The following is a 16,262-nucleotide window of genomic DNA, read 5'->3' as shown; positions in this document are numbered from 1 at the left end:
CGCAGAAGCGACAACGGCGAAATGCCTAAACCCGAACGCGGAAGCGCCCAAGCCATAGCGCCGCAAACCACGGTGTTTTCGCTAGACCTGGCCGTTTAGGGTCGGTGCTCGCCACGTTGCTTTCCTACGGGCTGCAGCTCTGGTGCGATAATTTTTCAGAGGGATTGAGTGCTGTACGGTTTGAAGAAGTCGCATAAGAGTCTTACCGCATCGTCGTTGATCACTCCGGAGCAGTGAGCGCGGCGAGTCTGTGAGGCGGCCTCACCAGGGCCCGAAGAGAATCGAGTCACCAGGCGCGATCAGGCTCTCGCGAGAACCTCGCAGGTCACGGATTATACCTGTAGGCAAGGCACCGTTGTTAGCCTCAGATCAAAGTGAGTCAGTTTTCTGCGGAGCTCCGCTCGGGTGACAGGGAATATTGTTTCTCCCGCCGTGCACTAGGTTGGATCAAACGACGTCACAAACAAGATTTTTGTCTTGCACTTCTAAAACTTGAAGGAGAAAGCTCGCCGATGGGATCGAAGCATCCTCCTCAAGAACTCTATAAACGCTCTGGACGTGTGGCGTGGCAGGAACCGAAGCGTCGCCACTCAGCCTCCAAGCGTACGCTGTCCTCGGATGCACCGCAAAAAGGCTCGTTGGACGCTCGACGCAAGCGCGAGTTAAAACGAGACCACACAGGCCACAAACGACGCCGACTTGCGGCCGATGGTGGCGCCTTCGCTGGTGCAACAAGAGCTCTAGAAGCGCCGGCAGCTCGCCAACGCAACAACAACTCCAGAAATGCCTCGGGCACTTCGGGACTCTCTGAAGACTACGAGACTGAAACCAGTCTCGTGGACTTGGATCCAGTCGCGGCACATCAGCAAGAGCTGGTCAACCTTCAGAAGCAGGACCCTGAATTCTATGCCTATTTGCGATCACATGACGATGCGCTGTTGCGGTTCGGCGAAAGTGAGGCAAGCAAGGCAACCGTGGCCGATGGGAACGCTAGCAGCAGTGCCGAATCCGACCAGGCGAGCGCAGCGTCAGACGCGTCCAGCTCGGCATCGGGACCTGCAGATCATGCCACAAGCGACACATACGAAGCGCATCGCCTCGATGCTCTAGAGCAGTCTGCGACACGTCCCACGCGACATGACGCCAAACGATTGCGCCTCGACGTATCCTGGATACAGCGCATACGCCGCGAACTTATGCGCCCGTCGAAACGCATGGCCGCCTTGCGAAGGCTGGTCAGCGTGCTCTCTCACCTGGTGCGTGAACGGGATGTACCAGCTGGGAACAGCGACCAGGCGCGGATCGGATCGTTTGCTGATGCTGATGCAAGACATCGTGTCATGCTCTTCGCTATTGTAGCAGTGCCCGCTGTGCTGCAGCGCCACCTGGGAGCCAAACTGCGTGACCTGGATCCCAACGATCCAGAGTGGCAGCGATACCGGCGGCTCATGCTCTCATATGGAATGTGCTTTTCTTCCTTGTTCGCGCTGGTTCGGGATCCACTGACCAAGTGCTACTTGATTCGTCGAATTGAAAAGCTTGCACATTTTCTACCACTCTTGCCCAAGTGGAGCAAGACCCTGATCCGCGATCTCACTATCATCTGGGCTCGCCCTGAGGAGCTCATCATGATTCGCTCGCAGGTGCATGCGACGCTACGCGCCTTGCTCGGCAACCTTCAACCGTGTATCGCACAGGTCGTACTGCGGGAATGCTATCGGACGTTCACGCAAACATTTAAGAGCCGGAATCCGCGAACAGCAGCGTCGATGGATTTCTGCCTACAAAGCGCACGGGAGCTTTTCGCCGAGTCCGGTGATGCATCCTACCGCGTTGCATTCGGTGAAGTTCAGGAACTGGGTTTCCAGGTGCGCAAAGCACTGTCATCTGGTCGAGGTTGCGATTGCGAGGCCATTCTGAACTGGTCCTTCATCCATGCTGTTGAATGGTGGTCCCATGTTCTTGCCGTTCACGAGCAACTGGCATCGCTTCGCTTCCCGTACCTGCAAATCGTGCTCATTCTGATTGACGGCCTGCGGAGCGCGCGCCTATTCGGGGCACGCTTTGCCTGCATACGTGCGCTTCTTCGTCTCGCTGGAGAGGTGCATAGCTATGTCCCACTCTGCGCGTCCTTGCTCGAAATGCTCGGCCAAGTTGAATGTGATCGAACGACAAAGGGCGCAGCCCGGCGCGAGGTGCCCGTCATCGACTGGCCTCGTCTGCTTCGCATCCAGGATGCGGTGCTTCAAAGCAGCAATTTCGGTGAAGCTGTTGTAGACGAAGTTGTCTACTCGCTCTTGAATTGGTTGACGCTCTACGTACGAGAATCGGCGTTTCCCGAGTTGGCCTTCCCAATCCAGAAGCAGCTCATTCGCTTACTGCGTTCCAGCAAATCGAGATTCCTGCGCGAACGCCTCGTTGTTTTGGTTGCACGCCTGAAGGACGACATCGCTGCGATTTCGAACTGGCGCCAAGCCAACGACGTCGGAGCCGCCATGAAGGTACCGAATTTTGTAGTCATTCGTCTGGAGCAGTTGCTAGCCGCAGAGCGTGAAAAACGCGCGCGTGTTCAGCCGACGGGGATCATCATCCCCGAGCCAGATTCGATGGCGTCAGAGTCACCAGCAGCGCACACCGAGGAGCAACCTCGTGACCATCTACGTGTCACGGATGAGCTGTTGGCACAAACCGACGACATTCTGCTCGAATTTCACCTTGATGAAGACGGTGAAACGGAACCAGATGCCATGGCTATTGATACTAAGGCAAACGTGCATCTTTCTTAAAGCGATGAAAATACTTCGATATCGACTCGGCATACATGCGCTGGACATGAATGACTCGTGTCCGACTGGACGACGTGGTGGCACGGTACGACGAAATGGCGAACGCTGTCGCCATGGTGTCTCTCTCGGTGTGTATGTGCTTGCGTGTGGCGCTGCCGTCCGCTGATCAACTCGAGAAGCTGTACGTGCTTCCTCCGCGCATTCACGGACTTTGTAAGCGTACCGCAGATCACAAAGAATGATCGCTTCGATACCCATCGGAAGGGAACCGTGCCCTGGTGAGACTATCGATGCGGAATCTGCAACGCGGAAACAACGAGTGTGTGACTTTTCCTGGACCCGGAGCACGCGGGTAATCGTCCGGTACGCGTTTCTGAAAAAATTCCGAGTCCGAGAATAGCAGTCGTGTGCGTTTGGTTTCGTAGGATAGAGAGGCGGCTTGCCTGGCACGCTTTTGCCAAAACGTTTCGTATCCGAGTTTAGTCGTCGTTTCGTTTTGGTTTCCCAGTTCGAGCGTACGCTCAGTTACGCCTCGGTGAAACGTGATCAGCTGCATGCGATGCTCAAACGCCGTGACGTCCAGGGAGATTCCAGGTTCTGCCCAATTTTCTAGGGATAACCATCTCATAAACTAGGCTGCAGCGCCTTTGGAGCACCTCTAGTCTGGTGCGAAAGTCACTGGTGCAGTGTCGGTACTTTCTTCGGCAAGCGGAAGCGACTCGCAAGCCGCTATCGACAGCGAGTGATATTCGTGGACGTTTTCCAAACTTGGGACTCGTTGTCGCGAGGCGCATCCCGGCAGTTCAACGGACAACCCGGATCCCGAGTCTACAGCGTTCGGTCACAACCAGCGGTACCTGTACGCGTTCGTGCTGGGAATCACTCAGCCGTTGTGTTGAGCACCGCATAAGTGTTGTCCAGACAGTGCGTCTCGTTCCATCACCTCCGTGGAATCCGGTACAAAACAACACGCGCGGGGGGACTTGAACCCCCAATCTTTGGATGGATTCCAAACTGAAGCCGAAGTCCAACGCCTTCTCCATCGGGCCCAACCGCCCCCATCGGTGTCATGCCGTGAGGCGCAGCGTGTTAGGCCACGCGCGCAGTAGTTATTTCCTGCATAAATCAGTATATAAAGGAATCGGCTGTGTCAGTTCAGCACAGATGCGATGAACCGGATGCGTGCGTGCACACGCATTTACCGAGTTGCTATCTGCACGTTTCGCAACACGCGCGACTTATGGATCAAGCTGTTAGAGTATGTCTAGGGCTTGTCGCTACAGATTTTTCCGTACGTTCTTTCCTTAGACTCACTTCATTTCAAACGGACGCACGCATGTTGCAGAAGCGGTGACTGGATGCGAAACTCGTGACAGGAAGCGCGGCTTGACGGCGAGCGAACGGCTGCGTCAGCCGTGTCACAGCGGATAGGGTCGAGGCAGGGCGGTTCGAGGCGCTCTGTGTGAGCGACGCTGCTACGAAACAGCCGGGTGTGAAGCCTCCATAATGCATGCGCACGGCCTTTCTGGAACGAGGCTCTACACGAAAACGGCAGCTGCGGAGCCTCCTGAGCCATGGTGTTTCAACTCTGAAGTATGGCACGAGTTGGACACGTTTTTTAGCATACATCGGAAACGGAAGACTGTCAGAGCTGCTCAAGAATTCATCTAAACGCAATTTGCTTGAAGCGCATTTGCCTGTAATACGCAGAAAGCATCTAAAACAACGCCATAGAATAGGCGGCGTGCAGTGGCCTCGACAGCGTGCACGTCACGTGAAGCGGACGCTGGTGCGCACGTATGCTCGTCGGTCGGGGATATCCACGCAGCCAATGGATACCAGCTGACTGTTTTGGTAGAGAGAACCACATTGCGTCAAGAGTTCCATGTGCCATGTGTTTTGTCTGGCAAAGACACGGATGCGAAACTCGTGTGAAAAGAACGGATGGATGTACCGGGGCTCCAGGCATGCAAAATTTGCCATCACGCATGGTACCCATTGAGGGATCATAAAAATGGCATGCCGGTGAAAGCGATTACCGCCCAGTGCGCGAGACGCGTATCCACAGAGGAGCACTCCCTGATCCAGGACGTGTTCTCCCCGATAACCGATCTAGAGCGCTTCCGGTGCCCGCATGCAGCAGGGCATGGACAACAATAAGCCATGGGCAACGAATGACGTGTAGGTAACGCATTTCATGCACGTTGTTGCCCTTTTTCAAGAACTAAATTTCATGAACTCCAGCTAGTACGCAACTGGCATCTTGATAGGAAGAATTTTCTTGATGTACCCACACGACCTCTCCATGGAAGCAACGATCCTCACTGGAATCCCCAGGGACAACCGAGATGCCAGAGGTTCTCGACGTGCACTGTTTCGCTCGAATTGGTGCCTGACAGTATCCTAGCGAGGAAACGCTGTCAATATGGTCACGGACAGAGTAGTCTCCGTGCAGGAATTCGAGAAGCATGTCACGCAGAAACAAGGCAACAGCTACATTTTCGAGCATTTCATGCGCTTACGCTGAAAATGCGTCACCCGGCCCAGTCTAAAACCGAAGAGCATTCGATACAGCGCAGAGACACTCTCCAAGAACCAAGCTGGTGAATACGAACACCAGGGCGTTGCTGCCATCAGCAAAACCGAGTACCAGCATCACACCGACATTCATTTAGCTCTCTTCCATGATGTGTGTTGATGTTGACGGGGTTTCACCTCTATCCGCCGAGGCAGTGCTTCCACCGGTCTCCATCTGTTGAGGCTCCTCCTCAACCGCTTGTCGAGAACTGACGACAAGTGCCCCTGGGACGCGAGCGAACTTGTGATCGCTGGCCTCGCTGATCCAAGCCATCTCTAGCTCGTACGGTTTATCTTTAGCGATATCCCGAGACTGATGAATCATACGCGCTATCTCTTGAACTGCTGAGGTGCAAGTGAGCTGCTCAAAGTTGAGTTTATTCAGCGCTGTGCGCACTGCGGTGCGACCCTTGCCGTTTGCATATGCCCGGTATTTGTATCCGCTACCGTCAGGCTCGACAACGTATAGACAGGGTCCTTGAGAAGCATCCCAACCGCCTATGAGGATGGTGCAACCAAAAGGCCGCACGTGCCAATAAAGTGAGTACACGTGCGCATAGCTCGCTAAACGCTCTGCGAGCAGGCTCGGGGGAATTTCCTCCGCATAAACGGAACGGTAGTTCTGTGCTTCGCTGCGCGCTCGGCCGACCATGTGCCGGCCATCAGGGCCGATACCCGCAACTGCTATGCCAATATGACGATCCACTGCGAAAATTCGGCGGAGCGAGTCTGGACGTAATAGTTTGACACCGCGCAGATTCTCGACAGCGAGCACCACACCGTCCACGCAGCGAATGCCGATCACCGTGCCACTTTGTTCAACAGCCTTGGTCGCATACTCCACTTGATAAACGCGACCCTCTGGTGAAAACGTTGTCGTCGTGAGATCATAACCTGATCCAACACCGGCCATACCTGGAGGCCGTAGTGCACACCAAACCCGTGACTGTGTAGAAGCTGCACGGCACGAGCAGTTTCAGCAGACCGACGGCGCGTAGCGCGCGATGCGGCTGGTGCAGTTCGTCCTGGACGCGTGCGGCGGGTCGTACCGGCCTCTGCTGCGTTTCCGTGCGGTTCATCGCTGCAAGCTCCTGCAGACGGATGACAGTAGCTGACCACAAATAGAGACGTTAAGCAGGCAGGTGCAGTTTTCGACGCGGTGCGAGTATTTATGGAGCCGATCAGCACTTTGCCAAGGATGGATATAGATGAAGCTGGGGATCGCGTCTCAGTTGGCATCGATGGATTTCCGTATGGCGCAAACGCGAGGAACGTGTCAGATGTGTCTATTGCAGGAGCGTTACCGAGCAGGTTCTTTGCTTCAGGGTCAGGACCAAAAAACTGCATGGGTTTTAGGATTGCACCGAGGCAAAATGTTGCCGGGGCATTTCATGCTGCAAGGTAGGCGCATCTAGGCGGGTTTCCATGGATACGTGATCGTCATCGACAATAAGCGTCTAGAATTTGGACACATTCAAACGCATGCATAGGGAGTGTCGGACACAACATTTCCAATTGGAGCATCATGCGGTGCATCGATCCCTAGTTCCTGCTCATGCACGTGCACCAAACTAGAATCCGTGTCGACGATGCACCGTTCATCCCTGTGGATTCTGTCAAGATCGTCATCGGTACGCCGCAGACCTAGATAAAAGACGTCAGAGACAGCACTTCCATTCACGGCTATGGCGTTTTACGGACATATACGGGAACAGTTCCGTTGTCGTGGAGGGTCCCGGAAACGCACCGGACCGGCACTAAAGCCTCGCTTACGGCACCAGGGCACGTCAACGATGGTGCACGAGCCGGATGTGTTCCACAAGCCGCAAATTTTCGGGAAGTATTTCCGTACTTTCGAGAGCTCCGGTCCATACACACAAGCGCTAAAATGCTCCATACAAGAGGAAACTGCTCAAGAAGCAGCGGCATCGCTGTCGATGTACGTGCATATAGGCCGCGAACACTTCCTCCTTCCGCTATCGAGAAAATGGATCGGGTGACCTGCGACTCGATCATCGGTGGGTACCGAGCCCTGCGCATGAGGCCCAGACCAGAAAGGCCATTTACGGGATACCATACGGCATTACCATCGAACGGATACCTGCGTCATCAGGAATCCGAGCTGAAGAATGCAGCCTGAACATGAAACGGAACTTTTTGGCAAGAAAGCGCGCTCGTAGCTCTCAGCGCTTAGTCATGATAGCAGCTTTTCCCTCGTATGGAATCAACGTATCTGGATCATAAATTCGGTAGAATCGAATGCTGAAACACCATTATCGTTCATCAATTGTCCAGGAGCATCATTCGCGAGACATGGATGTATACGTGGCGCCCTGACTTTTCCGGACTGCGAAGCGATCAAAGCATTTGCGTGATTGCGTAGCAGGGGGTCTAGGGATACCCGATGCAGTCTGTACTAATTAGTACATTATATCCATATATGACCACAGCATCAGCGGGCCATCCTCGCTGCTGCCACTGCGCGCCTTCATGAAAGGGCGGCCCAAAGCCCGCTCGCCATTTTGAATTTTTCTGCCGTGGCGACTTCGTTGCTGATCACGCGAAGCGCAACGCTGCCGTCAAGCTTTTGTAGTTACTGCTGTTGCTGCAGCTGGGTCTCGTCGTCATGACTGACGAAGATCAGCTGATAGAGGAAGCAAAGAAACTCCCGATTCCTGAACAGGTTTGCCATAAACTTTGGCGTGTTCGCGAGGCAGCCTTGCGAAAGGTACGAGAGGCGATTGCCAACGGTAGCACGGCGCCGAGTGCCTCTGATGCGAACCTGCTTGCAGGGGCAGTTCGGGATGCGAATGCAGCAGTGCAACTCGCTGCACTTGATGCTGTGGTTGCACTATGTGATGCTTGTGCGGATGACGCGACTGCTAGTGCGGTACTGCGGAAAACCGGTGCCGCTGCGGCTATTGCTCGAGGCATAGCCGAAAAGTGCCTTGCGGGGCGGCCCCAGAACCGAGCAAGAGCCCTTGACGCTGCTTTGGGGCTCGTTTCCTGCGATGCCGGTGATGACCTAGTCACCGTTCTTTGCGACGTGGGCTATGAAAACCGGTTACCAAAAGTGGTATCTGCAGCAGCTGATATCCTGCGGACATGCATCAGGGAGTTCGGTTGTGGTAGCAACGGCGAAGCTGCGATTTCTGCGAACGCAGCAAGCAAAGGGCTCGACAAGCTCCTCGACCATTCCAATCAGGAAGTTCGATCAGCCGGCAAAGCACTGCTTCTTGAAATCTACTCATGGCTGGGACAATCCTTCCTAGAGCGCATCTTAAAGCAAGTGGACATCAAACCAGTCATGAAGGCGGAGCTCACCGAGGCCTGTCGGAACCTAGCGGAGCACGCCACCCATGTTCCAGGCCAGAAGCGAAAGCCGCCGCGTCTAACGCGTCGCCTGGAACGAACGCAAAGAGTCAGGTCACAGCAACCGCGGGAGGAGAGCGCAGGTGCACCTCGCGCTTCGACCAAGGCGATACCCGAAAGGGACCCTTCTCTGGCCTGTAGGGCGGACGCTGATCCGGGTGTATGCATCGGTAGCCTCGTAGACGCGGTACAGGTTCGGGTGGATGCAGAGGATGAAGGTAAGTCACAACAGACACTGGACTTTTTTCAGGCTTTAGGTCATCAAAAATGGAGTGTACGTAAGAGTGCTTTGGATAACTTTTTGGAGAAGCTGCAGGCAGCCTCGCATATTGACACCACTCGAGGAAGCCAGTTAGCCGCAGAGATTCAGAGACTGATCGGAAAAGACGCGAATGTTGCGGTAGCAACAGCGGCCGCACGCGTCATCGCTCAGTTGGCGACCAAGTCGGACAAGAACTTCCGTGCATACGGCAAAATGCTCGCTATCGTAGCCCTGAGTCGCCTCAAGGAGAAGAATCGCATTCTGGTAGAGGCGTTGCGCGCGGCTTTGGATGCTCTGGCAGCAAGCAGAGCTGTTGAGTTTTCCGAAGTGACTCCAGCAATCATAGAAGCTGCAACTGCAAAAGTGCCTGGGAGCCGCACCATCGCACTGCAATGGTGTTCCCGACTCATTCGCCAATGTAGCGCCCAAGACTTGCGTCCGGCGCTGCGCGAGCTCAAACTGATGCTTGCGCAGACCACGGCTGATGCCGCTGCAGATGTACGGGAGGCAGCTCTCGAGTGCGTCGCACTATTGCAAGTTCAATGTGGCACGAACGCCGTTTCGTCGCTTATCGAAGGTCTCGAGAAGAGCAAGTTGGACAAGATTCAGAAAATTGTGGCAGATGAAAGCAAAGAGCTGCGTGCCAAACCTGCATCTCCTGCACAACAAGTGTCTAGCGCGCAGCCCGGGCGAAAACCGAATGCTGCATCTTACCTCTCCAGTAGTATCATCGAGGACTCCTTTGCAGTGCCGCCGAAACGCCCTGGCAAGATGGACGCTCCGGTATCAGCAGCAGCAGCAGCAGGAGCAGCAGCAGCGCATGACGCTCACGAACGGATAGCGTCAACGGCTGGGGCGGGCCCTGAGCGAATGCTTCGCAAGGCATCGGATGGAGAAGGCATCGTGCTGGCTGACGCAGCCGCGGGATCCCGCAGAACACCGATCGCAAAGGACATGCTCGTAGCTGGGAACGATGAGGACCATTCAAGTGTATACTCGGGGGCGCTCCTAGAACAGGAATGCAAGGCGCTTGAGCAACTCGTGGAACAAGCGGTTGAATCCGATGATCACGGAGCGCTTGGACGATGTCGAGCGCTCGTGCAACGAATACATACGACGATTGCGCAGTGTCCGCAGACAAGTCTTCGTACTGCACGTGTCGCTTCCCTTGCGGAAACGATTGCCTATTTGTTGATTCAGGCACCCGGCCTGACCGAGTGCTCCCAGCTTCTACTCGAACTAGCGAGCTTGGGGACGCCCGCTCTTGTGTTCGCCTGTTTCGAACGAGTATGCAGGGATATTCCGGATTTACGTGCTCGAATCTTGGCGTTGGAATTCATTCAGTACCAGCTGGTAGAGCGTTTCGGAATGGACTCGTTGCCCATGGGAGCTGTGCTCGACATGACCAGACCGCTGCTTCCGGAGCAGCCACCAGCTTGTGCTGATGTTGTTTTGCGAGTCATTGCTTCGCTTGTACGAAGCAAATATGGCACTGAGATGCAGCGCGGACTCGTCGAACTCGGTATTCCTGCCGCTTATCGGGCACAACTGGAACATTTGGATCAGGAAAATGCCGCACCATCAGTGGTGAACTGCAACGGTCCCATGAGCGGTGATGTCGAAAAATCTGGTGCAGGTTCTGAGCAGAATCCGCTCAAGTCGGTACGCGGGTCGCGCTACACGAACTGCACCATGTCCAGCATGCCAACGAATTGTGGTTCGACTGCTTGGTCATCACCCGCTGAACGGCACTCTGGCACCACAAGGACGCTCGTGTTGGATCGGATCCAGCCCGTGCTTCGAAACCTGGAGAGCGCGAACTGGAAACTACGCCAAGAGGCTCTCCAGGATTTACTTCGAAAGCTCGCCGAGCCGGATCTTGTGGTGGATATTCGCACCATCTCGCCTGAGCTACTCAAAGCACTAGCCAGTCGCATTGCGGATACAAACCGTAACCTCGGGGTATGCGCGCTGAACGTGCTCACGCACCTGGGCGAAGCAACGGTGGAAAGTATGAAGACGCAACGACTACCCGGAGCGGATGACTCGATTCTACGCCTGTTTCTGGGTTCCGTCATTCAGCATGGAGTCAACGACAACAAGAGAATGGTACGCGAGGCAGCTTTACAGTGCATGAGCGCGTGGTATCCTGCTGTAGAACGTGATAACACAGATAGCAGGCCAAGCTTCGCGCGCTACATCGCAGCAGCGTTGAGCCTCGAGCTGCCCGCCGCTCGTCTCGAGACACTGCAGTGGCTATGTGAACGCTGGTCTCGCGGCGCTGAGCAGAGAACACCCTCTGAGGCAGAAGCTCGCCTCGTGCTGGAGCCGGTCCTGCTCTGCTTTCGCGATAAAAATGGCCACGTGAGACAGCTCGCAGAGCGACTTGTTGAAGTTATCGTTCGGCTCATTGGGTACGCTCCAATCGCAGCTCAAATTCGGGATATCAGCAACGAACAAGTTCGCAAAGACGTTCTCACCAGAACTGAAAAGTTTCGGAGCATGTCACCGGCACGATCGAATCGCTCCATTGTGTCGTCTCCGCAGGCGTCCCCGGGGGGTGCATCGGCCCCGCAGACACCTGCATCCGATGTCTCTGAGCGACGTTTGCATGCGGAGCAGGCAGACACCCTGAATGCTGGTGATGGCAGCCCATTGGGAGCAGTCCCGGTCAGCAGGGACGCCTTCCAACTCGACGCCGACATGCAACACAGTGATACCCAATTTGCTGCGATGCTCGCTCGGGCCAAAGCAGACACCGCTGTGGTGGTAGGTACGGGCACAGCGGCCTTGGACTCGCAGGTGCCAACCGGGCGGAGGCCCGTGCAGCCACCAATCGATGGATTGAGCGAGCCTCGAGCGCTGTCTGCAGTGCCGTCCCTGCAGCTGCCCCCAGAGCGCGCCATCCGTCTCGATGAGACGGCAAACAGGCACACCAGCTTCGAGCCGCCGATCGCACCGACCCCGTGCCTCCCGGAAGGTCGTTTTTGGAGACGTACCGCAGTGCCCGCCGCTGGCGCAGGCGTCACCGCAACAGCAGTCGCTGCTTCTGGTGCTGCTGCTTCTGGCGCTGCTGCTGCTGCGGATTCCGCCGAGCAGCAGGTCCGACGACTCAGCCATACGCTGCTCGGCGAGTCAGCGTCGGCAGAGGAACGAATTCAGGCGGCCAAGGAGCTTTCAGCGATGATGAAAGCAGGTCAGGAACGCTCACTCCAGCATCACGCTGCAGACCTGTGCCTCGGTCTGACGCAAGGCATACGGTCGGTGCTGGCTGCAGCAGCCGAGGCATCGCCAGTCGACGCTGCTGGAATGCGCATCGTCAAGTACTTACTCAACGCGCTCATGCACTTGATCATGAAACGAGAACTCGCTTGCCTGCTCTCTCTCGCGGCGCTGGAGCTACTCATCACTGAAGTCTGTGATCGCCTTCTTGATCATCGAGTACCCGCGTATCCTGAGGGACCCCAGCTACTCCGCGCCTACAACTTGCTCATGCTGAAGACGCTGGAGCACGCGCCCGTGCTTGTATTAAGCAGAGCGCTGGTTCGGGCGCTTCGTGCGGCGGTGCGCTCCGTCCAGACAGTGCCCGTGTCACAAGCGCCAACGTCCTCGAAAGAAACCACGCCCAGCCGCATCGTCATGCTGCAAAAGTGTTTACATCGCCTTTGCAACCAGGTGCTCACAAGTGGCCCGAATACTGAAAAAACTGTCACTGGTGCGACCTCGCCTTTACTGGAAACACACTTGGACCTGCTTCTCTACGAACTGCACGTACTGTTTACGATGTGTGCCACTTTGCCGGCAGATCGGGTGCAACAGACCTGCGACGAAGCCCGTCTTTTGGTTCGCGCACTCTGCCACCACTGCGGTATCGACACCGTTCGCAGTCACTTGCGACTCGTTCCCGTAGCTGTGCAGCCTTTCCTCGTTCGCCTTGTGGACGCGTTGGCTCGTCAGGACACAGACTGGGAGCGGATTCCACTTATCGCGCCTGCAACTCCATTAGAAGCGCTTCCGTCATCTGGAACAGCAGCACCACGCAGTGAAGCATCGCCACCACCACCAACCAGTGCACCTACGCTGCAAACTCAACAGATACGTGAACGTCTGGCTCGTTTGCGCGCGCACCGCCAGCGCAACGCGTAAACAAGCAACTTGTCGCCGTCGATGTCGACAACAACGATCACAACAATGCAGAGCAGGAGTACCACCGTCGCAGATGACAAAAAGGAAACAGCATGGTTCGATCTTGCTCCTCTTTGCAAAATTTTGTATGAAAACCTAGACAATCAAAGTATAGGTATGTGGTGTTCCAGACGCATATTTCGTTTCATGGTTCTTGATCGAACCTCAGATGTATCTCCGTGGACTCATTGGCACCGGAACTCGTCACGTCACCGGAATCATCGCAGCACCGAACACCTTCGAAATGTCGTTCGTGAACCCACGAATATCATGATCCAAATCATATCTACTACTCCAGAATCTATACCGTGCTTTTTCTTGGAGCACGCTGGAATAACGCATGTTTCGAGGTTTCGATGGTTGGGTTTCGCGGCACGCTCTTCGACAACGTCGCTTGACGAATTCCTTTTCAGGTGCGGTTCAGAGCAAGATCACGCAACTTGTCCAACTACTGATTCCGTTAGAAAGATACATCATCCTCTCTGGGCTGTCATCGACGAAACGGGACTCGACGACAAGAGCATCCGATTCGGGTACAGGAGGCTCATGCCTGTTCTTTTTCAATGAAAACGTATATCGGATTCGGATGTGAGTCATGATGGCGGTCACTTGGATGTGCCGAATGCATCACTGGTTTGCATGGCACCAGCGTCAACGTTATCGACATTTCTCAACTGCATCCGCGACCTGGATTTTCCTTGCGCTCTACGATGCATCACGGAAGATATTGCGTTCTGCAGAATCCTCTATCGAATGGCCCAGGGATCACATGTGTGATTACAGTGCGTCGTCTGCTCGCTGAGGGCATTGCCCAGAACAAGCCCGTGATCCTAGCGTACGGCACTGGGCACGGAGACGAAAGCGCACATCGAGGCGAGCTTACCGTACGCGTCAGGGGCCTCTCTGCCGAATAACCAAACGAGCGCTCTCCGGAGGCAGTTTGATCGATCTACTACGGGAATACCTGACCACAGTCGACGATGACGACTGTAGAGCGTGCACCGAGGCGGTACTCATCAGGATGAAAATGACCAGCAAAGCGCAGGTCGGGTACTCCGCCTGTGCATGAAACGCGTCCACAGCAGCCGAAAAATCGGCAATATCGGAAGGATCACGCTTCCACGATCGTCTTTCGACTGCAGGTAACGGCGCTGGCGGCATGAGAGGGCTCGCGTAGTTGACGCCCCGAAGTAAGGGACAAGAGACGCATGAATCCGTACCGGGAAAAGCCGGAAAACGTTCGCGATGCAGGACAACGAGACGATGCTCAAACATGTGCGTTTGCGCTCCCGTTCGAGGACCTGCTCCATTTCATTCTGACTCGGGTGTTGTTCCTTCCAGAGTACGCATCCAGCCGGACACTCCATGAACCGAGTCGGTAATCCTGCGTCGGTTGGCGCGACGACCTCAGGAGCATCGAGCGTACCTCCTGGCGTCATGCACTGTAAAGCACCATCTGGACGTCAAGCGCGTTCTTTTCACCGTCATACACACACACGAGCACCGATACCACGTCTGCGCCACGCACGAACGTAACCCGTCCCAGACGTACTGCCGTACGAGCGCTACGAGCACTGCACTGCGAGCAGCAGCGACCGAGGCGCAGACACCCCAGGCAACGTCCCGCTGGGTCGATATCGACTCCGCGTTCGTCCCATAGCGAAGCGACGATATGGACGGCTCAGAGCAGGAACCAGGCGTCAGCGGTTTCATATGCACTCCGAGAGCACCGTGTTGTCAGTGCATATGCTAGCGAAACGTGGTATACAGGGTGAGCTCGCGGAACCGACACCAACAGAGGTTCTGAGTGGTGCTCGATCTCCATCGATGACTCGGCAATCGACCTCTAACCAAGTGAATCAATACCCGGGGTCTATCAAGAGCATCCACAAATGATCCAGCGTACACTAGTTCACGGGCATCGATGGATCCTATGAAACCCTTCATCCATCCGTCCATCTATCCAATCCCTGCAATGCATTGTCCTTGCAGCGAACAAACGTCCGCAACAACAACAACAACAGCAGCAGCAGCACGACGTTCGTTGTCTACGACCAGCACCAACAGTCGTTCAACGTCCGGATGCCTGTCTGGGCACGGAACCCGTCCAAGGCCTGGGCCGAACGCTATCTCCTGCTCGTTTGCCCGGTTGCCGTCGGCTTTTTGCTAGGTGCGGTCGTTGCCACCGGCTGGTACCAGCGACTAGACGCACTCGGTTACGCACTCGTGTCACTGGCTATGGCGCTGGTGTGCGTGCTGCCGCCGGTGCTGTTCCCGGGAACACCCGACCGCACCTTGCCCTGGCAGGAGCGCTTCATCTTCAAAGCGAACGTCTGGAACGGGGTCTTCGGATTCATCGGGAACTATTTATGGACGCACTATTTCTACCGGTTGCTCGGCGCCGAGTACACCTTTCCAAGCTGGCGGCTCAATGACGTACCCATACCCTGTTATCTAGCCACACAGCCGTACTTTTGCATGTACCATACGCTTGTGACGTTGGTGCTGAGGCTCGGATCGCAGCGCTGGACGCGTCTTCAGCGAGTCCTGGTCGTGTTGGTGCTCGCGTACGGCACCGCTTTCGCGGAAACCGTCACCATTGCCGCGTTTCCGCATTACCGTTTCCGAGACTGGAGGCGTATGGTATGGATCGGATCCGCATTCTACGGACTTTACTTTGTCGTCTCATTTCCGATGTACTATCGAATAGACGAGGATGAGGTGCCGGCGGTGCGCTTCGACGAATACCGTCGACCGGCACAGGGGAAGAAGCGGCCTGCATCTGCCACGCGTTGGACGCTCAGCCAGGTGGCGTTGGATGCGCTCGCCGCTGCCATGCTGGTGACGCTTCTGTTGGAGGCGTGGCGACTCGCCATTGGCGGCATTCATGAAGACATATACGCGGATGCTGGTGCTGGTGCAAACCCGTGGATGCTCGCGCGTGTCTAATACAGCCGAGGTGCTCGCGAGCCACAGCCGGCGCTGAACTCGACAACACTGGATGCACTACTTGTGTCTGGGTACACGTCGTATAGCATCGGTACCTGGCAACCGTCGATCACGCAGAAGCATCATGCGTT

At 55.6% G+C, this 16,262-nt stretch overlaps 4 protein-coding genes and 3 non-coding genes across 7 annotated transcripts, besides 1 other annotated feature; 3 read left to right on the top strand and 4 right to left on the bottom strand.

The window, feature by feature from the left end:
• Positions 1-70: 70 nt before the first annotated feature.
• CYME_CMO199T lies at positions 71-3,807 on the bottom strand. The gene is given in 2 exon segments (XR_002461504.1): positions 71-3,790; positions 3,802-3,807. It is a non-coding gene; the product is annotated as a hypothetical transcript (transcript).
• Positions 513-2,786, top strand: CYME_CMO200C (similar to nucleolar ribosome transport complex component Noc2p; the record flags this gene model as incomplete). Its single annotated transcript, XM_005537532.1, has 1 exon — positions 513-2,786. One exon carries the CDS (start codon positions 513-515, stop codon positions 2,784-2,786), a length of 2,274 nt encoding a protein of 757 aa, XP_005537589.1.
• Positions 3,755-3,844, bottom strand: CYME_CMO198R. Its single transcript is given in 2 exon segments — positions 3,755-3,790; positions 3,807-3,844. It is a non-coding gene; the product is annotated as a tRNA-Arg (tRNA).
• Positions 3,845-5,457: 1,613 nt separating this feature from the next.
• CYME_CMO197C (20S core proteasome subunit alpha 7) lies at positions 5,458-6,276 on the bottom strand (the record flags this gene model as incomplete). The annotated part of the gene is made up of 1 exon (XM_005537531.1): positions 5,458-6,276. One exon carries the CDS (start codon positions 6,274-6,276, stop codon positions 5,458-5,460), a length of 819 nt encoding a protein of 272 aa, XP_005537588.1.
• A 1,713-nt stretch (positions 6,277-7,989) lies between these two features.
• CYME_CMO196C (probable microtubule organization 1 protein) lies at positions 7,990-13,143 on the top strand (the record flags this gene model as incomplete). Its single annotated transcript, XM_005537530.1, has 1 exon — positions 7,990-13,143. One exon carries the CDS (start codon positions 7,990-7,992, stop codon positions 13,141-13,143), a length of 5,154 nt encoding a protein of 1,717 aa, XP_005537587.1.
• CYME_CMO195T lies at positions 11,104-13,090 on the bottom strand. The gene has a single exon (XR_002461503.1). It is a non-coding gene; the product is annotated as a hypothetical transcript (transcript).
• Positions 12,780-15,188: a sequence feature (possible transcribed region).
• A 76-nt stretch (positions 15,189-15,264) lies between these two features.
• Positions 15,265-16,131, top strand: CYME_CMO369C (hypothetical protein; the record flags this gene model as incomplete). The annotated part of the gene is made up of 1 exon (XM_005537529.1): positions 15,265-16,131. One exon carries the CDS (start codon positions 15,265-15,267, stop codon positions 16,129-16,131), a length of 867 nt encoding a protein of 288 aa, XP_005537586.1.
• Positions 16,132-16,262: the final 131 nt, after the last annotated feature.

This window comes from Cyanidioschyzon merolae, chromosome 15, assembly GCF_000091205.1.
Source record: "Cyanidioschyzon merolae strain 10D DNA, chromosome 15, complete genome".
NCBI lineage: Eukaryota > Rhodophyta > Bangiophyceae > Cyanidiales > Cyanidiaceae > Cyanidioschyzon > Cyanidioschyzon merolae.
The sequence above is the reverse complement of the archived record's forward strand: the minus strand, read 5'-3'. Positions and strand labels throughout refer to the sequence as shown.